The sequence below is a fragment of the Panthera uncia genome, chromosome F2, assembly GCF_023721935.1.
Source record: "Panthera uncia isolate 11264 chromosome F2, Puncia_PCG_1.0, whole genome shotgun sequence".
Lineage (NCBI taxonomy): Eukaryota > Metazoa > Chordata > Mammalia > Carnivora > Felidae > Panthera > Panthera uncia.
The window spans coordinates 37714205-37729386 of record NC_064812.1 but is presented as its reverse complement, the minus strand read 5'-3'; the positions used below and the strand labels follow the sequence as shown (position 1 = coordinate 37729386).

Below are 15182 nucleotides of genomic sequence, written 5' to 3'. Positions count from 1 at the left end.
AGAGAGAGAGGAAGGGAGAGAGAGAGAGAGAGAGAGAGAGAGAGGGAGGGAGGGAGGGAGGGAGGGAGGGAGGGGGGGGGGGGGGGGGGTGGGGGGAGGGGGGGGATGGTGAGAGAATGAATTCCAAGCAGGCTCCATGCTTAGCTTGTCTCCTTCCCCACCCCTGCGCTGGATCTCACAAGCCATGAGATCATGACCTGAGCGGAAATCAAGAGTTGGCCACTTAACTAACTGAGCCATCCAAGTGCCCCTTCTGCATGGTATTTTTGATGAATGAAAATGAATGAATGAAATGATCTCATTTCATTTTTGCTTTAATGGCTGCATAGTTGCTTTGGTTTTTTCTTAATTTAGTGACCAAGAGTGATAGCTCCTTTTCCTTCTTCCTCACTTTTACTGTCAGAATATGGAGTATATTATGATATGACTTTTGCATAGTAGTCTTGCTTTGGATATTTCTACCAGTGGTTATTACTGAGAATTTAATATCATATAGTTTCTTCCCATGTGTGTCATAAAATTACCTCATCTTAGAAGCAGGCTCCTAAGTGTTATTTTTCTAAAGTTCCTATATATGTATAATACTAAATGGTCATAAGTAGCAATTGGGCATTATTATTTCAATCAAGACTTTTACATATAGAAAAACCACTCTAATGCATCACTTTGTTACTTGTATCACAAAGAAATAATTAGCCTTCTTCACCAGGTATTTTAGTTCTAGAAGCTAGGGGAAATATAAAAGGTTGCTGGATTTATCCTTGCAGTATCAGTTTGAAACATATTTATAGTTATTCCTTCACATTTTTTTCATCTTTCCCTAATGTCATTAGCTGACTTTATCTTGTCTGTATTTTTTCTACTACATGTACAAAAATATGGTAACTGCTTCATTTAGTTAAAGTTTTCTTTACCTTTTGAAAAAAAATAGTGACCGCATATGAGAATATTGCTTTCTTCAGAGGACACTTTTCTATATCCCATCATGTAGTGTTTAATCTCCTTCCAGTGGAGGTAATCACTGGCGTTTAGAGCTTAAAAAAAAAAAAAAATCTTAGAGTCAAATCCAGCCACTCACTTTTTTGTAATGAAGAAACTAAGCCACAGAGGTTTTAAATCAAATTACAGAGCTATTTGATGGCACAATTTACACTAGAATAAAGGTTTAGTAATTAGTGTATCTTTCAGTAAACTCCCTTATTATTCCCTAATGTATGTAAGCTGAAATTCTGCAGTCCAAGCTAGTGTTGTGTGTAGTAGTTATGAAAATATGCTAGCTAATAATTATTGAATGCTTATATGCCTAATGCTGCGTTATCCACTGTCCATTTATCATTTCAGTGCTTATGATTATTCTGTAACATTGCTTTATCCCCACTTTATAGATTTATACCCACTTTACAGATAAGGAAACTGAAACAATATAGTTAATTTCAGGGCTCCTAATGTGTTTAGTATTTCTGTATACCCTCTGTTTAACCTAAAAGGTAATTGTTGCTTCCTCCTCTGTCATGAATGACATCTTATGGAAAAAATGCCTTTTTAAGCTACATTTATTTACTTTGGAAACACGTAGTATATCATGACATGACTTCTGTGCTTGGCAGCATGACATACTAGTTAGCCTGAAAGGGGGTGGAGACAAGAAGGGAAGAATTGGGAAGTGACGTTGTATTTCCCTAAGCTTGTAACTTCTGAGTAGAAAGGTAGACTCTTTCAAAACTATGCCCTACTCTTGATTTAACAAAGAAATTTCTTTGTTTTGGCCTTGATGGGGAAGAGGCAGGGTGCTTTCCCCGAGAATTTGTAACCATAGTCCTGTCATCACTCAGATTTTAGTTCCTTGCCTAGTCTAGGAACCAACCACCAAGACAGTAAGTTAACTTAAAATGTGCTCCTGGTTGGAGTGTTTATATCTCTGGATATCTAGTAGTGAGCAGATATTTGCTCTGGCATACACCTTCAATTACGGCAATGTATTTGAAGAAGAAAGCCTTGTGAAATGTATACTAAGAATCCAGAAAATAATCCATCAAGAGCAAGATTTAGCAGAGATCTCTGATGACCAATTTAGATTCCTAGAATTTTCAGACAATGTAATTGTTAGAGACAGTATAAAATGGCAATATTTAAAATTATTATAGAAGCACAAGATGAATTTGAAAATATGAAAGAAGCACAGATGTAGTCCATAAAAACTAAAGAATTTCAAAAAGAAAAATATAATCTTTGTAGTTAGAAGTCACTGAATGGAATAAATAGATTAGAAACAGCCGAAGACACTATTAATGAACTTGAAGGTAAATACAAAGAAATTATGCAGAGTGTAGCGCTGAGAAGAGAGATGAAAATGTGAGATACAGGTAAATAAATCCAGACACTAGCATGAGGTGATTCTATATGTATCTAATAAGATCCTCTGGAAGAGAGACTAGGAGAGAGGCGAATATTTAGAGTTTTTAACCCCCAAAATTGATATAAGATGTGAATCTTCAGTTTTAAGAATCAGAACTCCTGAACAGGAAAAATAAATCTTTAGGTGGATACATTGTGGTGAAATCCCACTGTGCTAAAGACAAACAAATATTTAAAAGCAACCCAAGGGAGAAGAAATTAACGACATTATCTGCCAACGTTAATGTTAATATTTTAGTTTCCTTTATTTGGTAATGAAGATGTCAAGGATAAAGTAAATTACTTGTTTTTGAACAACTATTCTATTTGAGGCACTGTGCTATCTGAAATTCTGTTCTACTAGGCACATACAATTTAGTGACCCTCTTTCCAATCAAAATGAGTTACTGAATCTTCTTGTCAGACTATATTCAGAAGTTGGAAGTTCTTCAGGACTTGGGTTCCACCCCCTTTCAAATAACAAGGTTTTTTCTTCTAGTTTTTCATACACAGAAATGTCCATATTCCCACACCTGCGGTTATGACACAATAGGACAATCAGCGTTAAGTATGTAAGCTTGAAGAGGAGGAGGAGCAGGTTAATTCTTAATAACGCAGATTAGTTTTCCAAGAATGTATGCATTTAGTATGACAACGATATGTAGGAGTGAGACTCTGGTTCCTAGTTTTAAAGCTAGAATAAAATTTAATTTTGTTAATCTTTATGTTAAGAATTAAGTCATAAACTTAGTGACGAAAGTTTATTGTTTTAAATTAAGGCGTCTCTTTCATCCTTTCAGTATGAAACTGAGTCTTGTCAAATGTATATTGCCATTGTTGATGTTAAAAAAAAAAGAGAAGCTGATGTGTAGATACATGTTGGTCCGTAAATGCTTGTTGATTTTCTTTTTTGCTGGTATTTATAGCAATGTGGACAGGGAGGGATTGCTGAGATGCAAGTGAGGATGGAACAATGAAAAGTTTTTGCTGTGGAGGACTTCGTGACTTGTTCCTTGTTAATATTTAAAGTTCACTTCTGTCACCTCATTATCACTGGGCACTACACTTATGAGATTACTTTTTATTTCTTGCTATTTAATTGGGTGTGGTTCAGTGGTTTTATTTTATATTCTGTTGAAAATATTAAATGACTTTTACACAGATAATTTGGCTTCACCCAGCTCTGGAATGTCACTTTATTTGCTTTTCCATGTAGAAGCAACAAAATCATCATCCTCAACAACAATAACAAAATAATCGCTTTTTTTTTTTTTTTTTTTTAACATTTATTCATTTCTGAGACAGAGAGAGACAGAGCATGAACGGGGGAGGGCCAGAGAGAGAGGGAGACACAGAATCTGAAACAGGCTCCAGGCTCTGAGCAGTCAGCACAGAACCCGACGCGGGGCTCGAACTCACATACCGCGAGATCGTGACCTGAGCCGAAGTCGGACGCTTAACCGACTGAGCCACCCAGGCGCCCCAATAATCGCTATCTTTTAAAGTTTGCTCTCTCCTATTTGCTTATAACTGGGAGCCATTTGCAGTCTTTATCACCTACTGAGTCTTAGATGTACCAAGAAAGCTGGTTAGTTCTATCTTACTTGTCCTTGCCTACCAGGCCACTCCTGTTCAGACTTCTCCTATCTTCTCATGTGATCAGTCTTTCATTTCACTTTCTTCCTTTATTCTTCCCCTGAAAAGATAAATGCTTACCTTTCACTATAAATCAACTATTTGGAAGCTCTTTCCTACTTTATTTTATGTAATTTTTTAAGTTTATTTATTTTGAGAAGTGGGGAAGGGTAGAGAGAGAATCCCAAGCAGGCTCCACACTGTAAGCACAGAGCCCAACGTGGGACTCGAACTCAGGAGCCATGAGATCATGACCTGAGCTGAAGTCAAGAGTTGGACGCTTAACCAGCTGAGCCACCCAGGCGCCCCTGTGTAATGTTTTTTAATAGCTCTGCTAAAATGGCTGTCCCTTCAATGTGTATTTTAATCTCTTCCCTCTTTCAGAAGACTTTATTGGTTTACTCTCCTGTTATTATTTTTGTGTATCTAGCATGTGTCATGGCTGCTTGAGTGTCCTGAGTGATATTTTGGTTTATTTTATTAAATTAGAGTTGTATATGGCTTCTAACAAAAATTACAGTCCTATGGGCCCCTTTCATCTTCACTGCTTTTTTATAGAGGCAGTCTTCTTCAACTTATTCTTAAGTATTTACCTCTAAATTTCTTTTTTTTAAAAATTTATTTTAAACATTTATTTTTGAGAGAGAGAGAGACAGAGCACAAACAGGGGGAGGACAGAGAGAGAGGGAGACACAGCATCGGAAGCAGGCTCCAGGCTCTGAGCTGTCAGCACAGAGCCTGACACGGGGCTTGAACCCACAGAATGCAAGATCATGTCCTGAGCCGAAATCGGATGCTTAACCGACTGAGACACCCAGGCGCCCCTACCTCTAAATTTCTAAATAAAATGCTTACATCACAGATTTCTTACCTTCCATGTGTAGATATAATCTACATTAATTCTAAACTTTTTTTTTTTTTTTTTTTTGAGAGCGAGAGGTAGTGGGTAGAGAGGCAGCGGGAGAGAGGAAGAGACAGAGTCTTAAGCAAGCTATACTCTTGTCATAGAGTCTGATGCGGGACTCCATCCCACAACCTTGGAATCATGACCTGAGCCCCAAATCAAGAGTTGGATGCTCAACTGAGCCACCCAAACCACCCAAGTGCCCCTACGTACATTCTACTACCACAAACTTAGTGTCTTAAAACAACATACATTTATTTCCTTTACAGTTCTGTAGTTTAACAGTCTGAAACGAGGGACATGTGGGTGGCTCAGTCGGTTAAGGGTCCTACTTCAGCTCAGGTCATGATTTCATGGTTTGTGAGTTCAAGCCCTGTGTCAGGCTCTGTGCTGACAGCTCAGAGACTGGAGCCTGCTTCCCATTCTGTGTCTCCCTCTCTCTCTGCCCCTATCCCCCTCGTGCACACTCACTCACTCACTCTCTCTCTCTCAAAAATAAATAAACACTAAAAAAATTAAAAAGTATGAAATGAGGGGTGCCTGGATGGCTCAGTCGGTTAAGTGTTGGCTCTTGGTTTCGGCTCAGGTCATGATCTCGTGGTTTGTGGGTTTGAGCCCGGTGACGGGCTCTGAGCTGGCAGTGTGGAGCTTGGAATTCTCTCTCTCCCCCTCTCCTACTCGCTTGCTGTCCCTCTCTCTCAAAAATAAACATTAAAAAAAATTTTTTTTAAAAAGTCTGAAATAAGTCTCATACTAAAATCAAGGTGTCAGCTTGGCTGTGTTCCTATTGCAAGCTTCTCATAATTTGTTTCCTTTTTCCACCTTTTGAAGGTCACCTGTATTCATTGGTCTGTGACCTTCATCCCTCATCTTCAAAGCCAGCAACATCACTGTAACAGTGCCTCTGGTATTATATGTCTTTCTCTGATTCTCCTCTTTTGCCCCTTCCTTTCATTTTTAAGGATTTTGGTGATTATATTGTGTCCACCAGGATAATGGATAATTTCACTATTTCAGATCAGCTGATTAGCAAGCTTAATTCCATCTGCAACCTTAATTCTCCTTTGCCGTGTAAGGTAACATACAGTATTCACAAATCTTGGGTTTAGGATGTGGACATCTTTGGAGAGGGTAAGTAGGGGGTAGTGGGGTGGCATTATTGTGCTTACCAAAGAGGCTTTAGCTTTTAGGGCTGACACTCACTGGCTGTCTCTCTCTTTAGGCTTTTTTTTTTCTCCTAAATAATCCAATTATTAGATATTTTTTGCTTAAATTTAGATTCATTGTTAACATATTATGACTGTATATGGATGAATTGTAATGTATACTACCAGTAAATAATTTTTACGTGTGCAACTTTTATTCTTGGAGTTAATAACTGCCCTATTAAAATTTGGTTAGTGTTCTATGTATTTATTATTAATTCCCCAAAACTCTTACAGAAGCTTGTCTTCTCTCAGTAGTTCAGATACCTTAGTTTTAATTTTTTTTTGATGAATAAAAATGGAATTTTTTCTTTTTTTCTTTTTTTAGTACAACTTACTGTCAAATTGGCTAACAAACTGTGTGTAAAGTGTGCTCTTGGTTTTGGGGTAAATTCCTGTGGTTCATCACTTACATACAACACCCAGTGCTCATCCCAACAAGTACCTTCCTCAATGCCCATCACCCATTTTCCCCTCCCCCCCATCCACCCTCAGTTCTCTGTATTTAAGAGTCTGTTATGGTTTGCCTCTCTCCCTCTCTGTAACTATTTTTTCTCCTTCCCTTTCCCCCTGGTCTTCTGTTAAGTTTCTCAAGATCCACGTATGAGTGAAAACACCTGATATTTGTCTTTCTCTGACTGACTGACTTCACTCAGCATAATACATTCCATTTCCATCCACGTTGTTGCAAATGGCATGATTTCATTCTTTCTCATTGCCAAGTAGTATTCCATTGTATCTGTGAACCACGTCTTCTTTATCCATTCATCAGTTGATGGTGTACTCATTATTCTTTTAGTGTACTTTTTTTCTTATTTCAATTTCTATTTGTTTCTAATCTAGAGAGCTATCTTGAAGTTGCCTTTTATCATTGTCCTGGGAATTCTCTTTTCTCTTATGTTAGATCCCCTGTTTCTTTGCTCACATATGTGATTCTCTCCTGATTTACTCCCTGTTTTTGGTGGAGCACAATTTCATAGTTATCTTACCAGCAGACAAAGTAAGCTGTTTTTCAGATCTGGTATGTCTGATGAATCTTTCTTCTGCTTTCATGTGTGATTGATAGTTTGGCTGTCTGTAGACTTGCAGGTTGGGAATAATTTTCTACAGAATTTTAAAAGCATTGCTTTATTGTCTCCTTGTTTTCTACTATTGCTCTTGAGAAGTTTGATGCCATTCTGATTATATGTTGTATATTTGTATGTCATCTGTTTCTATTTTTATTCATTTGCTTTTTTACCTCAGAGCTTTTAGGAACTTCTCTACAGGTGGTGGGCTTCTCTGGGTATGCTTTTTCATTTGTTGTGATGGATTTATGGTATACCTTTGTAAGTTGACACTTTTGTTCTACCGGTTGGGCAAATCTATAATTATTTTTTTGATTATTTTCTCCATTTTGTTCAGTAGTCTTTTTGCAACTTTTGATTTTTAGATATTTGCTTGTTTGTGATGATCCTTTCATTTTATTGTCATTTCTGTCCCATTTTCAATCTCTTGGGATTTTTTGTTTTATTATACTGTAAATTTCTCCAACTCTCTTTTTTTCCAGTTTTTCTATTTAAGGAGAATTAACATCATATTTTTAATTTCTAAGGGCTGTTTTTTTCTTTGAAAATTTTAATGAAACATCTTATTTTTGTTGTATCTTCTGTATTCTCTCTGAGGATGGTAATTATTATTATTACTAAGAGTTTTGTTTTTGGCTTTGTTGGTTTACCCCAGCTTTCTATTTGTTTTTTAAAATCTCTACCTCTTATAGTGATTTCCACATATCTGATAATCCTTTATATTTAGAATAAATTACTAAATCTGTGTGTGAGGTTGGAGCTTGTTGATGCTGGTGTCATTGTAGGGGGATTGGATGCTACTTATTTTTTGTTGGGGAATAATCAGCTACGAGTATAATCTCCTTTTTTCTTGGACTGGCCAGTTTCCACTGAGAGAAATCCTTCCATTTCCTTCCTGAAGGTTATAAGTCTGTCACTCAGAGTTCTTAGAGAGTAAAGAAAAAAAAGATCTCATCATCCAGTATATATACTATATATAGATTTTTAGACAATTTCCTCTTTTTAACATGCACCCTTTTCTTTGGTTATATATTCCATAGTCCAAAGTCCTTTTGGTTTAACCTCTCCATAGTGAACTGTTAGTCTTGCCAGGATGAGTGTGGGGTAGTTGCATGACTGTATTGTTTAGGGGAAAGGATCTGTGGCTATTAGATGGACTTTCAGCCGCTCATCTTTTAGCCTCATTTGCATTCCTTCCCTCTGAATTGCCTGGTTTCTTTAATTTTTAATTTTTCAGGGGTTACTACAGATGAAGTTGTTTCTTAGTAGAATAGAAAAAAGTGCCATGGGTAATGGAACAAAGTCACATCTTGTTGCTACTTGTTCATCAGATACTCATCTTTCAAAATTTTGATGATAGCTCTTGCCTCTTTGAATAAGCTCTTGCTTATTCAGTTACTGTTTTTTCATTTTTATTTATTTGTGGGTTTAAGGCTCTAAAAAAATTTAACAGTTTTTTAGTGGTGGTTAATAGAGACAATATAGTTAAACTTATGTGGGGTTTGACTCCTTAAACTTTTACTTAGGTATACACACAGATATGTGGGTCATTCTCATTAGTTTATCTTTTAATAGTTACAAGAGTGATCATGAGCTGATTACTGAACTTTGGAGAGTTGGTACTGAGGGTTAAGGTCTCAGGGAGGATGGAAGAATTATGGCAGACAAGAAGTTGGTGGAAAAAGAATTGGTGTTAATGGTGTACCACAGGACTAAGAATATGTGTTACAAGTTGGTATTTTCCAGAAAAGTACTACAAGGAGAAGAAATAACAGTGCATTATTTTATATTAACTTCTAATAAAAATTCAGTATTTTTAGATTCTTTCATTGATAGTGTATACAGTGTAAAATTATATTTCACTTGCTGTGTCTTAGGGATTCCCTCTTCTCATCCTCTAGTGGACTATGACTGTAGCATTTGAGTAAATGAATGCGAGAGTGCTCTGTGAAGGGAATATTTCAAATGTTAGATACTGTCATTATCTTTGTGATTGTCCTCTTGACTCATGTCAGCTCTTCTCTAAATTAAGTTCTGTGTAAAGTTCAGGTAATTTCTGATTTAAATACCTTGAACAGTAACTACAAAACTTTGGCCTCCACATGTAGCAATAGTAAATAGTGGCTCGCCTTTAGCTATGTGATTACTCTGCTACTTAGTTAATGTTGCCTCTATCCAAAGCCATGCTTTTTTAGTTTCAGAGCTTTTGTTCTTTTAGTTTCACCATGGGGAGAATTCCTTTTTACACTTTCAGGAAGCATCATTCATGTAGGACACAATGAATGTGCTCTGTGTTCTTTTCCACCTTCCTAGTGCTTACGTTTGGGCATTTTACAAATTTTGGTTTGAAGGTAGAGTGGAAAGAAACCAAGGTTATTTTTTAAGAGTTTTCTGGGGCACCTAGATGGCTCAGTCCGTTGTATGCACTCTTGATCTCAGCTCAGGTCTTTATCTTAGGGCTGTGAATTCAAGCCACACATTGGGTTCCCTGTGGGCAGGAGCCTACTTAAAAAAAAAAAAAAGACTTCTATTTTAGATGGGGGCCTGGCTGGCTCAGTCAGTTGAGCATACGACTCTTGATCAGGGTCATAAGTTCGAGCCCCATGTTGGGTGTAGAGATTACTTAAATAAATAAACTTAAAAAAAAAAAAAAAAGCCCACACCCTTTTTTTTTTTTTTTTTTTTTTTTTAAAGAACAGTTTCAGGTTCATGGCAAAAGTGAGGGGAAGTTAGTTCACATGTATGTCCTGACCCACACATGCACAACAGCCTCTCCCTATATCAGCACCTCCCACCAGAGTGGTACTTTTGTTACAATGGATATACCTATATACTCACATATCATAATCACCAAGTCCATGGTTTTCATTAACAAGATTATTTTTTTCTAGTAGCTTTTCTTCATTGTTGAAGCCCATCAAGAGATGACTGTAATTTATTATTTTAAATCTGAACTTATGGCATTTAAAACAAATTATTTCATAAAAAAGATTTTCTTGAGAAATTATGCATAATGATGTAGTTTTTAAAACAAGCTTTGAAAGATTTGAGAAATGTAATGATCATAAAAATGTAAACTAAGTTCGTGATAGTCTAAAACAAGATAATATATATATAAGATTCTTACCAGAAGAGGTTCCAGGCAACTTCTTCCGATAAGAGTACTATATAAGTATGCATTAGATATTAACAGAGACCTACCATTTGTCAGGACACCTGGCTGGCTCAGCTAGAAGTGCATGTGACCCTTGATGTATGGTGGCGAGTTTGAGCCCCATGTTGGGAATAGAGATTCCTTAAATAAATAAATTAATGAACATTAAAAACAACAACAACAAAAGACCTACCATTTGTGATTTTTTTTAATATATGAAATTTATTGTCAAATTGGTTTCCATATAACACCCAGTGCTCATCCCAAAAGATGCCCTCTTCAATGCCCATCACCTACCCTCCCCTCCCTCCCACCCCCCATCAACCCTCAGTTTGTTCCCAGTTTTTAAGAGTCTCTTATGCTTTGGCTCTCTCCCACTCTAACCCCTTTTTTTAATTTTTTTCCTTCCCCTCCCCCGTGGGTTTCTGTACCATTTGTGATTTAAGATAAGTCCTAAATGTTATAAACTGTACAAGAAACAGTGATATAAAATAATTTAAAAACAAAGCCATTTTGGCATATTCATATTCTTTTGCTTTTATATCTACCAGGAATTAATTCAATTCTTTTCATTCTGAACACCATCAGCAACCCTTGAGAGAATCTTTCAGTAGCTCTTGTCTGCTGACCATTATCTAGGTTCTTTATATGTTTTGAAAAATTGGCATAGAATGAAAGTCTCACTGTGGGCACTTGAGGGCTAGAAGAGGATATCATTCCATTTTATATTCCTCTCATCTACCGTAATGATTAGACCCGGGTAAATTATCCACTAATAACTTCCCACAACTGCAATAGATGTTAAATATGTAGGGTAGCTCAGCCTCCTTTCTTACGAGGAGAAATGTGATTTAGGCCTTGTCACTCTCTGACTTGAAACTTGGCAAAACCCTTATTTCTCTGAGTCTTGGTTTTCCCATAGATAAGATGGATGAGTAATAGTCACCTCAGGATTTTGTTTTGTTTTGTTTTGATGATAAATAAAATAATAAAGTAGACATAGTGTTTGACACTTAGTGTTCCGTGAATGTTAGGTGCTCTGAAAACTAGTACTGCTGTTACTATTGTTAATACTAAGACGATGTTTATATAAATACTTTGGCATCATTTAATTTTCTGAGGTACTTCCTTAGCTTTTAGAGTTATAGATTTTGAGAATCTGATAAAAATGTAATAACATTATAGAAGACTGTATCAATACACAACGTTTTAGAGTCCTGCTCTGGGGCTAATTGGTACCACTTGAAATGGAAACATCCGAGGTGGTGAATATTGGAAAATAGCAACCAATCAATACACATTTATATAACAACCACATAGAACTTAGTAAATTAATAGGTCCTTCTGAAGTGAGGGTTCGTATGTAAGAAGGTGTTTAAGATGATGTTTTGTAATTTGCAAATCGTGTAGTGTGCTAGTTAAACTGCAGATTCTTGGGCTACATCTCAGGAAGACACTTGGAAGATTATGGGGCTTCTTGAACATACTTAAGTTGAGATAAAAGTTTTCAGAATTGTATTTAACATATCTGTCACAGAAAATTTATGGTTTTCTTAATTGTTCATACATTGTTCTGCTTAAAAGAGTTTCAGAGATGAATGATAGTTTGTAAGTGATCAAAATGTGGAATGTAGAAAAGAAGGGAAATTATGTTGGTGGATGTTCATGAATATAGGCAAAATGAATGTGAAGTCTTCTCTGATGGGATCAAATTGTATTAAACACCTAACCTTTTTTACTAGTGGGGAACTTTGAGCAAAACTTAACCCCTGCAGTCCAATGTATCTTAATCTGAAAATGAGGTTAATAAACATTTTTATTATAGGCCTGTTGTGAGGATTAAATAGGATAACATGCATAACACAGAGTAAGTCCTCAGTAAATGTTAGTCGATTAGGGTTTGTCATTATTATCATTTTAGTGATTTGCAATATTGTCAGTTCTTAAGGTTCCTCTGCCTTTTTAATTGTCACCTAGACGTTAGGCCAAAATGAGTTTTTCCCTTTTGAATTAAGTTTTCCCTACCATTTATATCATGGTAATTATTCTCTTCTGTGCTTCAATATCCTTTGGCAAGTAGCACATAGTAGAGATGTTAATATCTACTTTTTTGTTAATTGATACAGAATACCTTTGATTTCTCTTATATGACATGGTATGTCAGTTTTGCTTTTAAGCTATTGTATTTTAACCCAGGAGCTATTTCCAGCTGTCTTGTTTGTCTCTCTTATTCTACCTGACCAAGATAGTTTGAGGATCCTGTTTACTCAGAATGTTTCCTGTTTAAATGAAATGTCTCTGTCCAGATGAAATTCAATTTATAAGTTAAATTTGTTTCACAAATAAGTCTCTTACTCTGTATTTTAAAACCAAATATGATATTTTAAAGTTCTTCTGTTTTTTAAGCAAATATTTGTTTAAAATATTTACTCGTATTTCTTGAGCTTGACTAATCAAAAGCTGCCTACGTAGGTATAGTTATGAGAGTTCAGACTATTTATTTTAAAATTGCATCCTTTCACCTCCTAAATGCTAAACTATGAAACCTAACACAAATACTGTAAGAACATCTGAGGCAGATAATTAAAGTATAATTAAGTTTAAATGCCTTGGTGAAGGAGTATAAAAATTATTTAAATTCAATCGGCTAGTACATTTGCAGTTTTCTTTTATTAGGTGTGAAATCTAAGAATCCCCTGCCAACTCTTGAGGGCTCAATCCAGAATGTTGAATTGAAGTACTGCAGCACATCATTGGTCAAATGTGCCTCTGGGACCATGGGATCAATAAAAATTTGTGCCAAAGCCCCAGGTATGTGCAGCTGGACCGTGTAAAACTTTATTGCCTGTATAGGAGAATTGGCCTTGCATTTTACAAGGAGCGTTACTGAAACAAGAATTTGCTCATTGTTCCTATGAATCAGAGGTTTTAAATTTTTATTTTTACTTAAAATTTTTTTTTTAATTGTGCCAGGATGATACTTTTTTATTTGTATAAATTAATTTTTATTTAAGGAAAAAACCCCTGCATAGTTAGGAGAATGGTTAGGAGGGAGAAAATTAAAAGTTTACTCTTACACTGTTGGGGGGGGGGGATAGGAAGTATAGATATATATGACACTTAAAATTAAATTAAAATGTTAGTATAATAAACAGATAACACAACTGTTTTTCAGTTTAAGGTTGTAATGTTTTTCATCCTGCCAATACTTTATTTCATATTTTCCATAAACTACTTGTAATTTAAGTTTTTTAGTGCAACCTAAATTTCTAGGTAAGTTTAAAAAGAGATACAAATTTTGCTGGATATTTAGAATACAGTATGTTCAAATTGTTTCCTTTTATAGTCTTATCTGAAATGTTCTCCATTCATTAGCTAAATATTAAGACTTTCTTGGTGTAGAGTTAAAAGTGCTTTTAACTTTATTAGTCCTACTTTTTAGAATATAAATGTATAGATAAAATGACCAAATATAACTGAAATGTTATATTATGATAGTATATTTTAAGATCAAGCATCCTCAAGCTACTCCTATATATATATTTTAAAGTTTATTTGTTTGAGAGAGAGAGAGAGAGCATGAGAGTGTGCGCGTGAGCGTGAGAGGGGCAAAGGGAGCGGGAGAGAATCCCAAGCAGGTTCTGTGCTGTCAGAGCCCGATGTGGGGCTTGGACTCAGGAACCCTGAGATCATGACCTGAGCCAAAATCAAGAGTTGGATGCTTAATTGACCGAGCCACCCAGGTACCCCTACTCCTATGTTTTTATATAAGAATTTTTTCATTAATGTTTCTACTCAGGTGACAGTGGAAAAGAGAAGTTGATTCCATTGCTTCAGGGTCCTTCTGACACTAAAGACCTTCATAGTAGCAAATGGCTCAATGAGAGTAGAAAGCCAGAATCTCTCTTAGCTCCAGATTTGATAGCCTTCACAGTCCAAGTTCCACAGTATATGGACTACTGCCATAATTCTGGTGAGTACAAATTTATCATTATTTACTTATTTTGCATTTCCTTTTCCAGTAAGGCTTTTAAAAAGGACTTTTCTTTTAACCAATTTGTGTTCGTTGGGATACTCTCTGCGGTTGTGCTCTTTGAAACTTAAGTGTTTTTGTATCATTTTTGATAAATGATGTGTTTGTAAACAATAATGGTTTTATTTTATATGAGAAATAATTTCATTTGTAGGTTGTAACAATCTTGGATTCATAACTATTAAATCCAGCTGAGTTTTAAAACATACCATATCATGTAATATGTAGAAAAGAGTAAAAAATTTAAAACATTGGAAAGGAAATATTTTTCCTTGAGGTAGTATCACTTTGTGACCCATCATTTGCCATATTAAAATTGGGGGTTTGGGCCTTATCTCTAGTTTTGCAGAAAGAAAGAGATGTTGATAGTGGAATCAAGAAAAAAAATCTGAGGTCAATATACTATTTCTTAGAGTTATATTTTTTTTCTAGTAACATTTTGCCTAGAATTGATTTTATTTTATTCAAGCCCAGAATATAGCAAAGCCTCTTCTATTGAGAGGAGATACCAGAAGGATTAATGAAGACTAGGATTAAAAAAAGATAAGTAGAGGCCATTATCAGCCATGAATTCGGTTAGTCAGTATGTGGTTAGTAAAGCCAAAGTGGTCAAAAAGTTTAGAAATAAAATTGCTATATACAGATTTCTTAAAAGGGTAAGGGGTGCCAATTAAAAATTAAATGGCTAGTGAGGAAGTGGTTTCAAATAGCTGCCAAAGAGAACTGTCTTAATATTTAACAAGTATTACAACTTACAGAAAATGTTAAGCATTGCTGCCCTGAGTTGAAA

General features: G+C 35.7%; 1 protein-coding gene across 14 annotated transcripts in view; it reads left to right on the top strand.

Moving 5' to 3' along the window:
* VPS13B (vacuolar protein sorting 13 homolog B) overlaps window positions 1–15182 on the top strand; it is an 805502-nt gene that overhangs the window by 224994 nt on the left and 565326 nt on the right. For all 14 annotated transcript variants that reach the window (XM_049633567.1, XM_049633568.1, XM_049633569.1 and 11 more), the window contains exons 18-19: window positions 13036–13170; window positions 14159–14332. In XM_049633567.1, coding sequence (XP_049489524.1) covers window positions 13036–13170; window positions 14159–14332 — 309 coding nt within the window. The remainder of the gene's footprint in view (window positions 1–13035; window positions 13171–14158; window positions 14333–15182) is intronic.